The sequence below is a fragment of the Cibotium barometz genome, chromosome 26 (assembly GCF_041138505.1).
Source record: "Cibotium barometz isolate CiBa-2024 chromosome 26, ASM4113850v1, whole genome shotgun sequence".
NCBI classification, from domain to species: Eukaryota; Viridiplantae; Streptophyta; class Polypodiopsida; order Cyatheales; family Cibotiaceae; genus Cibotium; species Cibotium barometz.
Genome location: NC_141071.1, coordinates 51,591,514 through 51,611,364, shown reverse-complemented (window position 1 = coordinate 51,611,364; position 19,851 = coordinate 51,591,514). Strand labels below are relative to the sequence as shown.

At 37.3% G+C, this 19,851-nt stretch overlaps 1 protein-coding gene across 3 annotated transcripts; it reads left to right on the top strand.

The window, feature by feature from the left end:
• Positions 1–3,796: 3,796 nt before the first annotated feature.
• On the top strand, positions 3,797–14,196 carry LOC147624068 (serine carboxypeptidase-like 42). 3 transcript variants are annotated; one of them, XM_086820727.1, is made up of 10 exons: positions 3,807–4,288; positions 4,447–4,554; positions 9,449–9,541; positions 11,762–11,854; positions 12,298–12,383; positions 12,512–12,790; positions 12,930–13,060; positions 13,419–13,517; positions 13,688–13,805; positions 13,886–14,196. In XM_086820727.1, exons 1-10 carry the CDS (start codon positions 4,015–4,017, stop codon positions 14,045–14,047), a joined length of 1,443 nt encoding a protein of 480 aa, XP_086676853.1. In that variant the 5' UTR covers positions 3,807–4,014; the 3' UTR covers positions 14,048–14,196. The 3 variants fall into 3 exon arrangements, 2 of the variants coding, with proteins under 2 accessions (XP_086676854.1, XP_086676853.1); XR_015269251.1 differs by lacking the exon at positions 13,886–14,196 and having other exon boundaries at positions 3,797–4,288; positions 12,930–13,056; XM_086820728.1 differs by lacking the exon at positions 11,762–11,854 and having other exon boundaries at positions 3,806–4,288.
• Positions 14,197–19,851: the final 5,655 nt, after the last annotated feature.

Here is a 19,851-nt window from a genome sequence, read left to right as displayed (position 1 = left end):
TTCGACGGTTGCCATTAAAATGTTTATGGAATCTCCATTTTACATTGTTTCTCTATATGCATCTGGTTTGACCGACCTTATGGAGGTCTCTTATGTAATTAGACCTATTGTGCTAGCTAGGGATTTCAATATGGTTTAAGACCTTAAGGATAGATGTTTAGGACTGGGGACCACCCTCAAAGGTCTTGAACTAGATGATTGGATGGAATGTAAACACTTTCATGATCCTTTGGAAGGACACAAGGGTGCCGAATTTACTTGGTCAAATGGAAGAACTAATGTTTAGGACCACCCTCAAAGGTCTTGAACTAGATGATTGGATGGAATGTAAACACTTTCATGATCCTTTGGAAGTACACAAGGGTGCCGAATTTACTTGGTCAAATGGAAGAACTAATGAGCACATCAAGAAATCTGTCTTGAAAGATGCTATGTAAACAATTCCATGGTTTTAACCTTCAATAGAATCAGAGACCATGTGCTAAAGTCAACCCAGCTTTTTGATCATAAGCTAAAAAGTCAACCCAGCTTTTTGACCATAAGCCAATCCTCATACTTCTCCTAAAGTCAGCATAATGGTTTCAGTCAATAAAACCAAAGTCTAGGTGCTAAACTCAACCTAACTTTTTGACCATAAGCCAATCCTCATACTTCTCCTACAATCAAGACAAAACGGGTTAAGTCAGGCTAGTTCCATGCTGACCCTAGGTTGTTTAGTCTACCCTCAATGTAGTTGAGAGTGGAAGCTAATCCATAAAAGTGATACCAAAGAAGAGATTGGTAGCTGGAAACCCATAACTATGTTATCATTAGCCTACAAGGTCTTTACCAAAGCTTATGATGATAGATTGGAATGAGACTTGTTTCTTTAATCTATACATGACATGGGGCTTGGTCCAAGGCTCATTAAAGCTGTATACACTCTTTTTGGTAATGCCAGTATAAAAATAGGTGTAAGTGGACTCCTCTCTGTGTGGTCCATTTATTTTAAGAAGATGAATAAGACAAGGATGTTCTCTTGCTCCCCTGCTATATGCCATTGTGGCTAATGCTCTATGCTAGCTTATGGAGGATGTAATGAGGAAACCTGGTATAATCAAAATCAAATGTGTCTACAACAATTTTCTAATGACATGAACAATATGGTTTCATAATGATCCTCAATCCATTCCTTCATTTTGGAAGTGTTTTCATATCTTCTGCTTGGCATTCAGATCTAGGATTAATCATAAAAGAACGTGGGGATCACAAGTTGCTCCAAGAACCCTCCCAATGGTTGCTCAATCAAGGCTATAAAAATTTTTCAAAAGGTAAAATCTTTAGGTTTTTGGGTATCCCAATGTGTTTTGGAGTCAGCCTACATCAGAGATGGCCATGGGTTATGAACAAAGTCACAATGAAATTTGACAAGTGGAAGAATCGTTAGCAAAGAATGGTGGGAAGGATTCTGGTGCACATTCTTATTCCTTCCACGATCTATGATATCAAAACCCTTGATACCATTTGCAGGAGCTTCTTATGGAGTGGAAAATTTTATTCCTTCAAAATTCCCAAAGGAACATTGCACCCTCCTCCCAAAGTTGGAAGGTGGTCTAGGTCTATAGGATATTTGTAAGCTAGCTGCTAGATTGGTGGCAAATGGATGATAAGGAGCGATGTCCCTTCCTTTTTCATTAAAGGGATGGCAAGATGAAGGAAGCTTCCCCTGATTACCTTACTCTTCTAAGTAAAAATAGATTAAAGCTAAAGATAGTGAGCTAGTCAAAAGGATCTAGAAGGTGTGGAACAAATGTAAAATTAATCTTGCATTTACTAGGAATCTCATATTTAAAGCCAAGATTTACCCACAAGGATTCTATCTGGTTCTCGGTTGGCTACCAAGACTATATTCCAAATGAATGGCTGCCTCATGCAGCTTACAAGCTTAGTAGTAAGGGGCTTGCCACCTAGGGGGATGTTGGGATTTTTAGACTTATAGATGGCTATCAAGAAATGAATTACAAAAAATCTTTAGGCTTATTGAGGAATACCTTAAGAAGACTGCCCATACGAGATAACCACTTGGTTAAATATATTTAGATCAGAGGACCTATGATTTTCACGGCTATAGTGTGGAAATGTTCTAACAAGTTACTTCCAGTCCCTCATTTCAAAGAACTCAAACCCCCCTCCATGTTAAATTGAACTGTAGGTGCTACCTAAACTGGGGACAGAAGGCAATGGAGTTTTAGATTTGAATATACATGGTCTATAATAATACCCCCAAACTCTCTTGTCTTTTGAGGTTGATCCTACATAAGGCTTTATGGACTAATGAAACATGGGCATCCACACCACCTTGCAATTCAAACATATCGAGAAAAATCATACATACCATCAAAATGAGTAGCCAACTATTTTAAAATTTTGATTATAATCGAGGGTGGGGGTGGAGTTCACACATGGTGCCTTCAGGTTCATCACTTTTTTTCCAAACTTAATCTTGTAAAATACACAGGGAGCCAATTGGATGGGGGTGGAGTTCACACATGGTGCCTTCAAGTTCATCACTTTTTTCGAGTCAATTGGATGTAGTCCACAAGGGTCTATTTTTCCATTATTATAAAAAACAAAGTTTGAGAAAGAAATGATAAAGAATTGAGAAGAATATGCTAGACACCAGGTCATGTACGCGCCTAGGGCCACATGCATGCCTACCAAGGTTGAAATTTCCTTAAGTTTGAAGGCTATAAACTTCTAAAAATTTGAAATAGTGGTCTTCTGTGCCTTTCTTTTCAACGGCTTCGATGCATCGAGAAAGCTTTAAATTTCAGCACTGGTCCCCACGATAAGACCCTGCCCAACCACCCCAAAAGGAATCTCCTTATAAAGAGTGGATGCCTCAAAAAGAATGGATGCAGGCGACCAATTTGTCATATATGTGGGATTATTACGCCCAATAGCACAGCTTATCCACACGCGCTTCTGTTTGGACATATGCGCACTTCAACAGTGCGAATGACTGACTGGTGGCAGTACGTGGGAACAGGTCCTAAAACTCCTAAGACGGTTTTTTCTGAGCTCCATAGAGTTCCGAATGGCGACAAGCTCTGCGCATCGACATCATCCTCAAACTTTCGTCAAGCTTGTACACATCTACGCAGCTTTCCATTTTTCAATCTCATCAAATATATATATATATATATATCATCGTTCCATTTTCTTAATCTCATTTTTAAAAAATATATATATATATATATCACTACTAACAATTTGTTTTGTGTTTTTTAAACACTATTTAAAAAATTACGAAGATTGTTACTTAATCCCAAGTAATATATTAAAGTACCAGCAAATTGTTTGCGTTTTAAATCATGTAGGTAGAGAAGAAGAACTCCTACGGCAATTGTAGGTGTAGCAAAGTGGTGTGGTTGCTTCATTGACCAAATAATATAATGTGTACACTGGATGGAGGGATGGATATATATATATATATATGTATGTATGTATGTATGTATGTATGTATAGTAGTTTTAAGTGCCGAGTTCACTCCAGAAAGTCCTCAAATATGAAGGTTTTTTCATTTGTAGGTGAACGATAGTACGCTTGACTCCCTGTGTGGAGATTTAGGGTTCGATTCTACACACGTGGCATGTAATTCATTACCCTTCTAGCATTTTTTTTAAAAAAAAATTTGAAGATTGTCATAAACTTGAATCTGGGCTTGTCGCACGACCCCTCTAGCAATTTTTTAAAAATAATGAAGATCGTAATAACTTCCAAGTTTTTGCTAATGAAAGAAATTTTGTAGAAGTTTAATATTTCATTTATGTATCGTTCTAAGAAAGGTGGCTCAATTTGTTCCTTTCCAATGAAGTTCTAAGCCTAGTAAACTACCTTCAAATTTCAATTTCAATTATGTACCTTTCAGAGAAAGACACCCATATTAATGTCAAGTGACCTTTACACACTACCATATAGCCCCTTTAAATTTGAGGCCTGCATGGCAGTGTGTAGAAGGCGAAGCTACCAGTTATGGCTGAGAGTTTGCAGGGCTCTGCAGTGAGGTGTGCTTTTTGGGTTGCTTTTGTTGTGGTGATAGCTGTGCAGCAAGGTTCACTGGTAGAAGTAGAGGGTGCTGCGGAAGCTGACTTGGTGGAGAGGCTGCCAGGGCAGCCAAAGGTCCCCTTCAAGCAGTATGCAGGGTACATTGTCGTGGATGAGGCAGCTGGGCGTGCTCTCTTCTACTATTTTGTAGAGGCAAAAACACACCCACGCTCCAAACCCCTCACTCTCTGGCTCAATGGTGGTATGGCCTCTCTCTCTCTCTCTCTCCCTCAATTCGCCTTATTTACTGAGTTGATACTTTGAATTCCCGAGTGTCAGGACTGAAGGACTACTGAACATAAAGCCTTGGTGCTACATTATTTTTAGCATGCTGATCAAAGTTGCAGCTGATGTTTCCAGGGCCTGGCTGCTCTTCTGTTGGCTATGGTGCATTTCAAGAGTTGGGTCCGTTTTATCCTAATGGCTTCGGGAGAGGGCTGGTTCGAAACAAGCACTCTTGGAACAAAGGTTCGTAAATGTTCGGGAAAAATTCTAGATATTTACGTGTGGGTGAGAGAGAGAGAGAGAGTGGGTAGCTAATTACGAGTGTGAGTGAGAGAGAGGGAGGTGAATGAGTGAGAGGGAGTGTGGGATAGACAGAGCTAATTACGAGTGTGAGTGAGAAAGAGGGAGAGTAAATGAGCGTGTGAGAGAGAGAGGGGGGGGGGGAGAGTGAGCGAGCGTTGGAGAGAGAGAGAGCTGTGATAAAATTTTTTTGCATATATATATATAGAGAGAGAGAGAGGGGTATTAACGTCGGTAGAATGCAACATGAGGGCATATACGACCAACGGTGGGGCATAGGGATAGAGATAGAGAGAGAGAGAGAGAGAGAGAGTCTCTGGACTCTGTGCTCTCGAGCCTCCCTTGAGAAGTGTGGCATTTGTGCATAAAAGAATCACGCTTTCCAGCTATTGTAAACTTTATTCGTTGGCTACCCCTTCCTTTCAACGTGTCCATTTTGAACTTATTCCACGTCACAATTGAACTAGTGCATGTTTTTTCTAAACAATTTACACCCTTACAATGTTAAAGGGTTTTTTTTTGGAAAATTTGGAGAGTTTTGTCAATGGGTGTGTAGCGGTTTGTGATTGTGAGATGGGAGGTCCCGAGTTCAAATCCTAGCATGCTTTTCGGTGGCATCCAATCCGTTTGTCACCATAATTTCAGGAGTTTTGAGCACACAAAGTTCCATGAAGTGGATGGCCAATTTCATGAGAATATGTCGTCCGTCCGGGTGTATTTGAGGCCGATTGGAAACACTTGTCACTTATAACCAAAGTGAAAAAGGTAGGGTTAAGAAAAAGCATACCCATTATAACATTATCATTCTTGAGGTGCCATTGAGTTAAGAGTGCATCTAATGTTTTACAATTCCTGAGCTCAATGTTTCATGCAAAAGAGTGTACGACTCAACAATCATGGCTATGGGGGCCACAACTTCTAGGATTGTGTAAGATAGGAAAGAAAAACAAACCTCGGTCATGGAAGCCCAATTAGATTTAGATTTAGATATAAGTGCTTGTACCACATGCTTATATGGGTCATATTCATTTGCGTCTCAATATTCCAAATGTATGAGTCCTTATATCACACAATCATACATATATTACTTAATACTCGTAGTGGTTTACTGCTTTATATTGTATGCATGTGTTGTGTCATTTTCTCGACTCAAGGTTGAAAACAATGGTAGCATGCTAAATTTACAGTCTTCAAGCAATAAGGACAGAGTCCTAATGTTACTTAGATATGTGTCCCAAAAAGCTCTATGGGTGTTCATTTTTTTGTTTTTCTATGCATCAAATTAGGAAACACAAGGGGTCTTTTTTGTAAAAGAGAAAAAGGAGTTTTTTTTTTGGAAAATGGCAAACAAAGGGGAGGGGAAATTTTTCAAATATTGGAAAATAGAGATGAAGCTAACCTCTCGCTCGAAGACTGTGGATCCTAGGTTATTGGTAGAGTTGGAGTGGGATAGGCTGTCAAATGTCAAGTTGCATTGGTTATGGAGCTAGGCTGGGCTAGAGATTGTGCATCTAGAAATTTTGGCTCTATGGTTGTTGGCTGCCCCAGTAATTGTTGCTACTAATATATTCATAAGTGACTGGGGGAGCCTGGGGGGAGGGGTGGATAGGTGGGTGTTACATAATGTGAATGGGTTGCAGAGATAGAGGCAAGGGCACCCATGAGAGGGGAACCCTTGATAGTGTGACGGTTGGGAATACTATCCAAGGCCCTGGGTATGCTAGCCCGCGCCAAAAAGTATGTATCTATATGGGGATGAGGTGCAAGGGAGCGGCGTAGCATAGACCCATGTCTAGGCACATGTAGAAGCACTCACACAGTGGGTAGGCACGCTAGGCCTCTCGCATTGCGAGTGAGGTTCCGTGATGCCGAGTGCCTCCACCTTGATGGCGGCGAGATTGCCGATATGTGGAAATGGGACTGAAACGGTGGAGCCGTGCCGTGCGGACGGGGCGTGGACGGGGCGAGACACGACCGGGCTGGCGGGACATGGAACCGTCACAGGATGGAAAGTCCCGAGTCTAGGCTGTGGAGACAGGCCGGGCATGAAGGCAAGTGAAGGGTGAGACCCTGCAAGGTAAACGCGCGATGACGCACTCAACGGGCCAGTGGAGCAGAGTCATGAGATTGGTTGGTTGGAAAGGCTACCTTGCGGCTAGATGTCTGAGCCTCGATCCTCTAGGCTCGTACAGATAGGCCGTGTATGTGAGCAATGTGCAATAAAAACACATTTTTCAATCTACCCAGTTTTAGTTCAGAAAATGTATACTAAATGCCAATTTTATAATTAAATAAAATAATTAAATCATAAAATAAAGGCAATAAAAAATCTTAGGGATTTTTTCATAATTCTAACCTGTGAATAGATGAGTCTTTACACTAATTGGCTCACTCAGTAAAATATGCAAGCGAGGTAGAGAATGATTGTTACGCCTCCCCCATTACTCCAGGCCGGAATAGCGGGCAGACGACGGGAGGAGCCAAGTCCATTTCGTGTCAAGAATTTAGAGGGGGGAGTGGCCATTCCCACCTGTTCGTCGAAAAAGATAATAGATTCTATTGATTACAATTTATGAGTCAATTTGATTGGTTACTATTTTTTAATTCATACTTTATTCGATAGAATGCTCATCTCATTCTCTACACTGATTCCCTCACTGGCATGAAGAAGAGAAAGAGCTAATATTTATTTTTTCCACTATTTTTAACTTTTTATATATTTTTTGAACTTCCAACATTATTTCCCATTACTTCTTAAATATTCTCGAAGGAAATACTTCAACAAAGGCTTCGACTTACCTTTAACAAAGGCATTGCAAAAAATCAAATCCTTATGAATGCATAGAATTATATACGAATGTTTTTTAGTAGTTCATCGTCAATAATATATCCAAATAACAAGTTTTACTTCAAATAAGATTTAAAAAAGAAAGAAAAGATGGGTACTCTTATTTACAAAATGATTTTGAAATTTGTGATGCTTAGAGTTTATAAGACCATTTACTATCATATGTAAAACCATTTAATATAATATGTAAGGCTAAAAGAAAGCTTATTTTTTAAATGAGTAGAAATAGCAGTGCTGAAATTTGAAGTCTTCAGAGGGCATCAAAACCCTTCAAACCTTCTATAGAAGGCCTCTTCGAAAATAGGGTCGCAAAAAAGGCCACTATTTAGAAAATTTATCTAAATTTTTCACATAAACATATATATTTTGAAGGTCAAACTAGTTTATGGCCTTGAAATTGAACGTTAGGGTAGGCCTTCAAATTTTAGCCCTGATGTAGTGAAAAGAAAACTCCACAAAGGAAATGTTTTTTCTATTATAAAAAATATGGCACAATTATTGGGTGGACTACTCAAAGAACTTAAGTGGATGCAATGAAAGAAGCTCACACAATAAGGCATATGCACATACAGGTAGCACGCGCATACACATGTACAATGCACATGCACACACTTTACATGCAAGCACGTGCACCCATCCTTTTACATCTTAGACATGCATGTGCACCCTCCCACAATCACACACCCATGTGCGCACACATCTTCCACTCGTGCATGCACGTGCATTGTGTGTATATTCCACTTTGTGCATGCACATCGTGCACATACATCACCGCATGCACAATGCCCCCACCTCTTTTCAGACCACCCCCCTCTTTCCTTGCCCACCCACCACACCCCCCCTCTCCCCCCCTTTTTTGCTTTACAAAAACAAAACAAAAAATATACAAACAATAAAAATAACACAACAAATATATTTTTTACATTCAAGCACAGGGGTGCTTTGGCATCACCAAGGCGACCTTCAACACTCACCAAAGCAAGAGGTCCTCACACTAAATCAAGAAACCATATGAGTGGATATTTCCACACTCAAGGGTTGCAACACTCCACAAGCTATACACATTGCAGGATAAACACATGATATAAAAATGAGCCATTTTAATTATTTTTAATATCAAGTTTACAACCTTAGTATCAGGGGTGTAAACCTTCAGGTCATACCTTAGGTTGGTCACCCCCTATGAGCCTCCTCATCTGAGTTTGCCCTCCCTCCTTGTTCCTTTGCCTCATGTGCTCTTCATCCTCCCTATATTTTTCCCTTGTTTATTTCATTGGTGCCGTTCGCTCTAATGTTCCTCCTACAATGAATCTATGCCCAACCAACCTTTCCTTTCCCCAACACAAATCTAGGAATGAAAGCCACACATTTTCCCTTCCCCTCTTGATCAATACAAATCGTCACCTAGACTAGTTGATTAAGAGCTTATCAAAAGAGAAAAAGCAAAGATGATGAACCTTAACTTGACCCAAATTTGTCCCCTTGCCTCTTCCTTGACATAAAAGTAGTGTACGCTATCCTGAAAACCCATTTGGTGGAAGCTATAAATCATCTCTATCATGTAGGCTATAGGGAGATGCTATTACCTATGTTTCTAATTGATCTAAGAGAAGGAGATTACCATTCTAATTGGTCAAAGAGAGAAGGAGACTATGACACATTGGTCTAAATAAAAGAATGGAAAACATGAGAGAGAGAGAGAGAGAGAGAGAGAGAGAGAGAGAGAGAGAGAGAGAGAGAGAGAGAGAGAGAGAGAGATGGATGCTCAGTTGCATGTAATTTTTTCATGTGTGTACCTTGCCAAACTAGAAGATTTCATTAAGTTTTTGAACCATGTGGGATAGTTCACTCTATGTTTCAATAATAACTGATTATTGTGAAGAGTGCCCATTTTGTGAGGGGCACATGGCTACCCAAAAAAAACTTCTAAAGTTGCACATGCCATGAAAAAGACATGTTATCTAACTAATGTAAGTTTATTCATGGCAGCATCGAATCTTCTATTTGTGGAGTCACCTGCTGGAGTTGGGTTCTCATACTCAAATACCACCTCCGATCTCACCACCAATGACACCAAGACAGGTAATCTAAGGTGCTCTTATTCTCTAATGAAGGTTCACTGGACTCAAAATGATCCTCTCATGGGCTCTTCCATTTGACTGTGAACCCTATGTGACTTACCAATATATTGATGCTTATTGTATTCAAGACATATTAGATGCTTATATTTAACCCTATGTGACTTTCCAATATATTGATGCCTATTGAGCTCAAGCCATGTTAGGCATAGCCTTTGTCTTCTAAAGCATGTCTTCTCAACTAAAATGCCTCATAATCTTACCTTTAAGAAATACCTTTTCCCAAGTTGGGCTATGTAATGTCACTCTCCTTTTTAGGATGCACATGTCTATCTCTCTTATAGGATATGTTAATATTGTGCATTGTGTTTAGATTAGGCTTCTTTTTCCCTCTTACAAAGGTGAGCCTACCTAGCTCTTCTTTTGAATAGCAAGCCTATATTGTCCTTTCTATACAACACTTTCTTCAAAATAAGCCTATCTTGTTTTTTATTTAAAGAGGCTTTATAGTATGAAAGATTAATTGATTTAGTTTGAATTCTCAAGACCAAATTGCTTTCTTGTAGATTAGTATGAAAGATTATTAATTTAGTTTGAATGCTCAAGAACAAATTTCTTTTTGGTAGATTTTATTGCCTGTGATATGTGTTTTCTTCCCTTGACTTACGCGGACAACACCATATTGGGGAATATGGGAATTTCCCACAAGTTTGGGACACGTGGTCAAAAGTTTGGATTAACCATAACTTGAACACCACTAATCCAAAATGAGCGCTTTATAGCTCTTTAGATTCCATTTTTCAAGCGCTTTCCAACGATAGGTCATATGATAGGGTTTTGAGAAACTTACAAACATGTTATCCATGTCCCCTTTTTTAAGGATTTAAAAATGGGAATTAGGAAATTCCCAAATTCACTAATATGGTGTTGGACAAGGTTTCTCAAGGTTCCACATGATAATGGACATGAGGTTCATATATCGCCACACAAGGTTAAAAATGGTTGTGTCCCCACCAGAGAGTGCATTTATTTGTGACATCACATGGAGGGTGGTTTCGTTTCTTAATCTTGTTCTGTTCTTGGAATCTTCCTAGTGTACTCTAGACTCAGGCCAATACACATCTCTAGTTACTTGTTGAGCCTTGTATTGCATGTTCTCATAAGATGTTTTCCATTGTGTTGGATTTTATTGCAACCTCATTAGGCTTGCAAGGATACTTCTAGATGAAACAAAAGAAATTTGAAGAACAATAGTATATTAGAGTAGAAAATCTATGTATGTGCTATGATAGGAGTACAGTGTGACCTCTATTGGTAATCCAAGTACTTATTAAGAGGGAGAAAATTCTTGTGCAAGAAGTTGAACATTAATAGCCTAGACATGACACATATAGTTAGTGTTTGGGATGGATTTGTGAGGGATGATGGTTCTACATTTGCCCTATTTAATTTTACCCTCAATCTAAAAAATCATGTAGTGGCACAAACTCTAAATTTGTAGAATTGTGTAGAGGCACTCACCATGAATCATATACCCTGAATTTAGAGAATCCAATGAAGGTGCCCCACTTATTTTGAGTATTCATCCTTCAAGGATTATTGTGCATTTACAACTATCTCTTAAGTTTCAAGTTTAGTATACAATGTACCATGGTAGAGGTGGAAATCGAGCAGAGAAGAAGCCGTGTAGCCATGGTGTAGGGTATTCTAGAGAGTAATATATGGCAATATGATGTCTCTTAGCAAAAACTTGCATAATTGCATTTTGAATACAAATTTATCCCTAGCTCATTAGAAGGCTTAATGGTGAGATTTTTGAAACATACAGAAAAAATGGGTTTGAAATGAGTCTCAAAAGTTTTGATCCACTAGGGGAAGGTATATATGTCTATGTGTGGGTGTACTATATGATATTTTGATCCAATAGGGAAAGGTTTAAATGTCTATGTGGGTGTAAATGATATTTTTTAAGGGGTAGGGAAGGTGAAAGGTCTCTTAAAATTCGTGTTGTTATATGAGAAACTTTATGAAATAATTTTATTCTTATTTTTCAAACATGTACCTATATTCTCAACATAGCTTTATTGATAGGTTATTGGAGAATACCTACATACTTGCAAAACTGTCAAGTTGGCTTAACTTTCTCTAGATGTATTGAATGATCTTTTTTGTTACTTTTTTGGTAAAAAGATGCTAACTAACCTTGGAAGAATACCTTATACAGCTCAAGATTCTTTAGCATTCCTCCTACGATGGTTTGAAAAGTTTCCAGAATACAAGACTAGAGATTTTTTTTTGACTGGTGAAAGTTATGCAGGTAATCTTACTTCTCTACATGCACATGCATGCATGCACACCCCTGACCCCCATGTGCATCCCCTCTTGTCTAGATTCTAATAAAACCACATGTGTGCATGCACACCCCCCACCCCCATGCTCATCCCCTCTTGTCTAGATTCTAATAAAACCACATATCATATGTGTGTGTGTGTGTGTGTGTGTGTGTGTGTGTGTGTACATATATACATATACACATATAAGTTCTTGTAAGTAATTATATTGCATACCTTTATAAGGTGGCTACTTAAGAGCTCGATTGCTATTAACAACTCGACTCTGTAATTCAAATACATCAAAAGATAATAAACACCACACCCCTTATAAATGTAAATACTCAGTACTACACATAGTAAAAACTCATTTCTCATACAGGTAAACACAAAAAATGTTAATGGATAGATTTTTTTCCAAATATTGCAGGTCATTATATTCCACAACTAGCCTCTCTTTTGTTGGAGTATAATGGTAGATCAAGCATTCCTATTTTCAACTTAAAGGGAGTAGTTGTAAGTACACAAGTGCATTTAGGGGTTATGATTCCCTAATATTTAATCCTTCTCCTTTGATTCTTCTTATTCTAAGGGATTGATTTGGATTAGGCTTAAGTTACAATGGTTTTTTTTGGGTTATGTAGATTGGAAATCCACTTTTAGACCTAGCAATAGACATTTATAATAAATATTTATATATGTGGTCTCATGGAATCTTATCGGATGAGACCTTTGATGGAATCACAAACTCCTGCAATTTCAACGACTACACTAAAATTTCTCCTACTCACAATGAGTCTATAAAGTGCAACCGTTATCTTAACACCTACATTGTGGAAGGACACTTCATAAACTTCTATGATGTTGACATTGATGTCTGCTATACATCAATTGCAGAGCAAGAGATACGGCTTAATGAAAAGGCATGTGCATATCATTTGAATTTATTTCTTTAATTTTGAATGTGTTAAAAATATTAACTTGTGGCAAAACAAAGTGCAAGATTTGTGTAGTCTTCGTTCTATATTCATCTACTATTGTTTACTCTCTCTATTATGACAGGTTCATAACTTTAGCCTAGGAGTGGATGTATGCATGGAAAGTGAAATAGGGTTTTACATGAATCTTCCAGAGGTGCAAGAAGCACTTCATGCCAATACTACACATTTAAGCTACAATTGGACATTGTGTAGGTATATGCAAAGTTTGTCTTTGGCATTGAATTTCTCTTTTTTGGTGACGATCATCATTGTGTGAGTGGATGTGTGCACAGTTGGACATTGTGAAGGTACACCCAAAGTTGTGTGTTTGTATTGCATTTCTCTTTTTTGGTGATAATCATCACTATGTGCATGGGTGTGTGCCCACATATATGCTTACACATGCATACATACATATGTACACACATGCATATGTATACCTACATACATTCATAACTACATATGTGAATGCATGCATGTACATATGAAGAAGTTTACAAATCAAGTTTATATGTGTGTGTGGAGTAATTTACAAATGAACTTATTCCAATCATTGACATGTGATGTCCAGCACTACATCTTTGAACTATTCTAGTATTGATGCAAATCTTAAGATGAGACCTTACCTTAAAGACATTTTGAACCATGGAATCCGTCTTTGGATTTACAGGTAAAATTTTCCTTTTATAATTTACATCAATTGTGCTCATGAAAGTAGTATCAGTTTGTGAAAATTAACATCTTGCGAATCACTTGCATGCTTAGAAAGGCAATTTGGTTAGTCTTTTGATCCTTTAAATAATACACTTTTTGCTTACCCTTTATCCTCTCTTTTGGTAGTGGGGATCTGGACTCTATTATTCCTTTAACTGGCACAAGAACAATAGTTAATGAGCTAGCACGAAGCATGAATCTCACGAGGACAGAAGCTTATAGAGCTTGGTATAGGAAGGGACAGGTCCTTTTTTTCTCCTTCTTCAGTGTACTTGCTTTATCATGTGATTTTTATCCACATTTAACTTGCAAGGTTGTTTACAGGTTGGTGGTTGGACAATGAGTTATGGAAACTTAACATATGCCACTGTGAGAGGAGCAGGGCACATGGTTCCAATGACACAACCAACTCGAGCTTTACTCTTATTTGAGAGTTTCTTATCAGGAAAGGCCCTACCTAATACAAAGTTAACGAGTCCAAATTGATGGCTTCTTAATGGTATCTATGAAGCCACCATGAGATAAAATAAAAGTGCTTGAATATGTATAGCAAGCACAATACTCTAAAGTATGTATTATCCCAAACTTTATAGATATAGAAAATCAATGTAATATATGTAGTCCAAAATTCATACTATATTATTGAATACTTATGTGAGATGGCCCTACCCTAATTTTCCATCTTTGGACTACCCTCATTGTTATGGGCTACCACACCTCCAAGAGGGAACTCTACACATTCACCTAAAGGATGAGCAATAGATCACAACCGTCATAGGGTACTTACCAATGCTTCAAACTTGAGTCCCTTAAGGCCTCCAAGCTTACTCCAAACTCCAAGCTCCACCTCCACGTTGTCACCGTAGAGTCGCTCACACCGTAGCATAAGGCAATTACTCTCTCTCTCACTCTCTCACACAAGCATGAATCACACAAGCATGAAAGAGGCACAATGCTAGAATGCTCTCACTCCTTCAATCTCTCTCAAGACACAAGGGAGAGATCTCTATAGCACAAAGGGGATTGTGTCTTTTCATTATGAGAAAATGCCTTATATACATTTGGTCCTTATTCACACTTGGGCACCGAAAACTCACTTCCTAGGCCTTGGGTGGCCAATATCTCATAATGTACAACTTTTATAGTGCTGTTTCATGACACTTATTAATGTCCTAAATTGAGAATAATATTTGTTAATCCAAAATGGGATTAACATGCCCCCCTTCCTGATGTAGGTTCTGTCCATAGAACCTGTTACCGAGGTCGAAAGACCTGGTCACTGAACTCATGTTGGTAAAAGTTTCTCCTGGATTGGAGCTTCTTAAGTGTTCATTTGAAAGCCGAATGGGATCTCCAGAATCCAATATCCTCCATGTCTTCAAAAGTGATGTGCATGTATCCTGGAAGACATCGAAGCCTATGGTAATAAAGCATGATCCCCCTATCTGATGGGCCTTGGTTCATGTCAACCCTCAAGTGTTCTACCTCATAGCCATCATAATGCTCCTTTGGTTGGTCTATGAGCACCATCAGTAACTTCAAAAATCTGACACTGGCTACCACAGCGGCATCAAGAACGTTGCGCCATGCCCGTATCCATGTCAATATCTGTTGTCTTTGTTCGTGAATGTGGGCAAATGTTGCTCGTATAAAGATTGGGAAGCTATAGCACACATGCGAGTCATGCCTTTTGGCTTCTTGAAACTCTAGCAGTGTCCATCTTCTTTTAATTGGCATGTACAATGGATCGACCCGCAATGTTGGTGGCGTGCTCATGTACACTTGGCTGTATTCTGGAATCGCCAGGTAGTCTTTTCTCCAGTCGGGTTGAATTCCGAAATCTTCCAGGCGGGGGTGCTCTTCAGTAGTTACGATTGTGGCATAGCCACCTCTTGTGTGCATGGGGTTTGCTTTTCGCCACCTACGAAAACAGTAGTTGATCACATAAATGTTACTATTCTTATCTCCAGCAAATTAGCTAACTACGGATTGGCTAGCTTTGTGTTCTTGGCCACATTTTCCCATAAGGTGCCCTCTCCCGCCAATGGAAGAAGTTCTTCTAAGTCAGGTCTTGGTGCACGGAGTGGGTATGGTACATTATGTTGTTTTGTTGGAGTGACTTCTGAGTATGCTTCGGGCATGATCCGGCGTGTGGGCTCAAAGGGAATACTTTGCATGAGTACCTTGAACATTAATTTCGGCTTCAAAAGAGAATTGCCTACTCTTATGAGCCCCTCGTACTTTGCACCTGACAAAGAATCCAAGATTGTATCATCAAACGGTTCAAGATTGTCTTGCGGGATGGTTTGTCTTACCTCTTGGAGCGTGCCTTGTTGGAGATGGGGTAGGTGCCAGTACCGAGGACGAGAGTGTTGGGAGGAATCCATACATCCACATCTACATCTACATCCATACATCTATTTCAACATCCACATTCATACATTCCACATCCACATCTACATCCACATCCACATCCACATCCACATCCATACATCCACATCCACACTTATCACATACACATACATCTTTCCTTTCCCATACATCCTTCACATACATACATCTACACCCATACTTTCACATACATACATCTCCATCCATTCTTCGTTCATTTTCATCTATCTGATTCATTTCACATCCTCATACCTATTTATAGAATACAAGAGAATTCTTATTTTTGATATAAAATTTCTTTACGCATCTATTTATGCATAAATTCCATTTTAAGGAGAATAACACTTTCGAAATGAAAATCAAATTTTTAATGCATCTTCCTATGCATAAATTCATTTTAAATGAGAATGACACTTTTGAATTAAAATTCAACCTTTTACGCATCTTCTCATGCATAAAATCAAAATTGATGAAAATAACTCTTTTGAACTAAAAATAGATTTCTTTATGCATCTTTCTATGCATGAAATCAAAATTGATGAGAATAACACTTTTGGGTTAAAATAAATTCTTTATGCCTCTTTCCATGCATGAATCCAATTTAGTAGGAATTACACTTTTAGAATAAAAGAATTTCTCTTATGCATCTAATTTATGCATAAAATTCATTTATGATGAAAATCTCACTTTTAATATAAAAAAATCTTTTATGCATATGTTTATGCATACAAATCATTTATGATGAAAATCACTCTTTGTATGCATATGTTTATGCATACAAATCATTTATGATGAAAATCACTCTTTTAATATAAAAGAATTTCTTTTATGCATCTAATTTATGCATAAAATCATTTATGATGAAAATCACACTTTTAATATAAAAGAATTTTTTTATGCATCTAATTTATGCATAAAATCATTTATGATGAAAATCACACTTTTAATATAAAAAAATATCTTTTATGCATATGTTTATGCATAAAAATCATTTATGATAAAAATCACACTTTTAATTTAAAAAAATATATATCTTTTATGCATATGTTTATGCATAAAAATCATTTATGATGAAAATCACACTTTTATGCATATGTTTATGCATAAAAATCATTTATGATGAAAATCACACTTTTAATATAAAAACAATTATCTTTTATGCATATATTTATGCATAAAAATCATTTATGATAAAAATCACACTTTTAATAAAAAAATTTTATCTTTTATGCATATGTTTATGCATAAAAATCATTTATGATGAAAATCACACTTTTAATATAAAAAAATATCTTTTATGCATAAAAATCATTTATGATGAAAGTAACACTTTTATAATAAAAATAAATTTCTTTTATGCATACTTTTATGCATGAAAATCAAATATGATAAAAGTAACACTTTTATAAAATAAATTTCTTTTATGCATCCTCTTATGCATAAAAATCAATAATAATAAAAGTAATAGTTTAAAAAAATCTTTTATGCATACTTTTATGCATGAAAATCAAATACAATAAAAGTAACACTTTTATAATTAAAAAAATATTCTTTTATGCATACTTTTATGCATAGAAATCAATATGATGAAAGTAACTCTTTTGTTAAAAAAATATATTTTTATGCATTATTTTAAGCATAAAAATCCATAATGAAGAAAGTAACACTTTCATAAAAAAAATTTATCAATAAGTATCTTTCATAGAATTTAATTCTATTGAAAATCATTCTTTTATAAAAATTAATCAATATGCATCTTTTTATGCATAAATGAAAATGACACATTTAGAACACTCTAACTATGGGGATTACTCTTTTTTATTAATAAAAGATGAATTTTATTTCATAATTTTTAAAAAAATTTTACCATAACCTCCTTTGTATGGCTGACCATTTTTTAATTTTTAACTTACTAAAATTAATTAGAAGTTTACCAAAAGTATTTAAATCGTTCTAATGTAAACAATCAAAGAGAAACATTATGAAAAACTTGATTTTTTTCATTAATCATTCATCTAGGATAAGAATGGTTGGATTTACTAAAGAAGAGAGGGGAATGCCTTTTTTCAATGAGGCATAACATCATTTCCAATTTAGAGAAGACAAAAATCATAAAAACCATAAAATGAATGGAAAAGATAAGAATTTTGAACTTACTAATGAATTTGAGAGCTTTCCTTTGGCTTGATGGTTTGAGGGTTCTACTCTTGTTTGAAACAAGAGTGGCCACCAATCTTTTGGAAGAGGGAAGGTCAAAAACTAATGAATTATGAGTAAAATTCATTGTTTTTGGCACTTGGGAGAGGCAAGGTAACAGTGCAAAAACACTATTGAGTTTCAACAAAGGGGAAGGCTTCTATTTATAGAAAAAAGTGAGCCTCTAACGAAGCAAACTGGTTCTAGAATTTTCTGGATCAGTTTGGTCAATTTTTGACCTTTTTTAGGTCAGTTTTGCTCACTTTTTGGGGATCTAGTTGAAACAGGAGAGATAAAAATATCTCATTATTTGGGAGTTTAAAACTCATTCAAGCATGTGAAATAGGCGCCTTGTTCATGAGGGGAATTCCCCCATATACTGAGGTGTCAAAAATGCATCATTTCTTCTAAATATCTCTCTTTTTTAACTATTAACCTTTTCCTTAGTCATCTTATGTGAGTATTTACTCATTTTTTGGGAGGGGGGATTTTCTTTATTTCTTCCATTTATCTCCTCCACACATTTGGATGAATCTTATTGGTCCATAGGAACCTTAATTTAAAATTTCAAAAAATCTTCACCCCTAGGAGAATGCCTCTTGAACAGATTATACTTAATTTCTAATGCACCTTCTGAAAATCTTTTTGAACTTCTGTTTCAGGGAAACTTATTTTAATAAGATGAGATATTTTTTTATCCAAAATATTTAAAAACTAAATTACCACTCTCTAGAAGATTTTCTCTCTCTAGGCCAAAACTAGTAGAAACAAGATCTTTTATATTTTTGAAGAGGGATTTGACTACAGGGGAAGATACTGGACATCCTGAGAGGCTCGGGAGGAATCTAACATTCTACCCCACTTAAAAAATGTGAGATGTCCTCATCTCGCAGGTGGAGTATGATCTCTTTAATCTTCTTCTTCTTCTTCTTCAATCACTTCGAGCGTTACTGCCTTGGAAGTGGACGGCCGATTTGGGAACAACTCTCTTTGACTTCCCCTATTCTGAGGTGGAGGTCTTGCATTACTTTGGATTGAAACTGCAGGTTGGATAGAGGGTCTACCTCTAGGATTTCCCTGATTTTGGCAGATAGAACCCTGATTACTTCGGATGGAAGGGGCGGGAGTCTGGAATCTTGATCCTTGATTTTCCTGCTCTGAAAACCTCAATCCAAAAGGAGTTGGGCAATCCATACTGCAATGTCCAAATCTTTGACAGTTATAGCATTTCACTCTCTTGTTCAAGGGTGGAACTTCTGAAGTTGAAATCCAGGGGATTGAGTTTCGGGAAAAGGACATTTCTTCCATTTTGGAACTTCCCATATCTTGGGTTTGACCCTGATATCTCTTAGGCGGAGGGAGGTTGGAATCATCTTCTAGGAATAAAAACCTTTTGAAAGGTGATGGTGCTGGCTTTGGCAGGACTTTGACATCAAAGGCTTTGGCAAAATCCTTCGCCATCCGAACTGCTTCGGCCATGGAAATAGGTTTGGCATTCTTGACTAAAGTATCCAATGGCTCGTTCATTCCTCGAATGAACCTTGCCATCAGCTGCTCTTCATCCAATTGAGGAAAATATTTAAGGAGAAGGGCAAAAGCCTGATGGTACTCTTCAATTGTCCGGCTTTCCTACTTTAGTTCCAAGAACTCATTCATCTTAGTTTCAAGAAAGCCTGGGGGACAAAACAACCTCTTTCTGAGGT

Bases quoted from the DNA above. Each gene is read 5' to 3' on its own strand.
- LOC147624068 (XM_086820727.1), top strand. From the start codon at position 4,015: ATGGCTGAGAGTTTGCAGGGCTCTGCAGTGAGGTGTGCTTTTTGGGTT. The intron at 4,555-9,448 runs GTTCGTAAATGT...TATTCATGGCAG, and splicing joins CAAGCACTCTTGGAACAAAG to CATCGAATCTTCTATTTGTG. The intron at 13,518-13,687 runs GTAAAATTTTCC...CTCTTTTGGTAG, and splicing joins ATCCGTCTTTGGATTTACAG to TGGGGATCTGGACTCTATTA.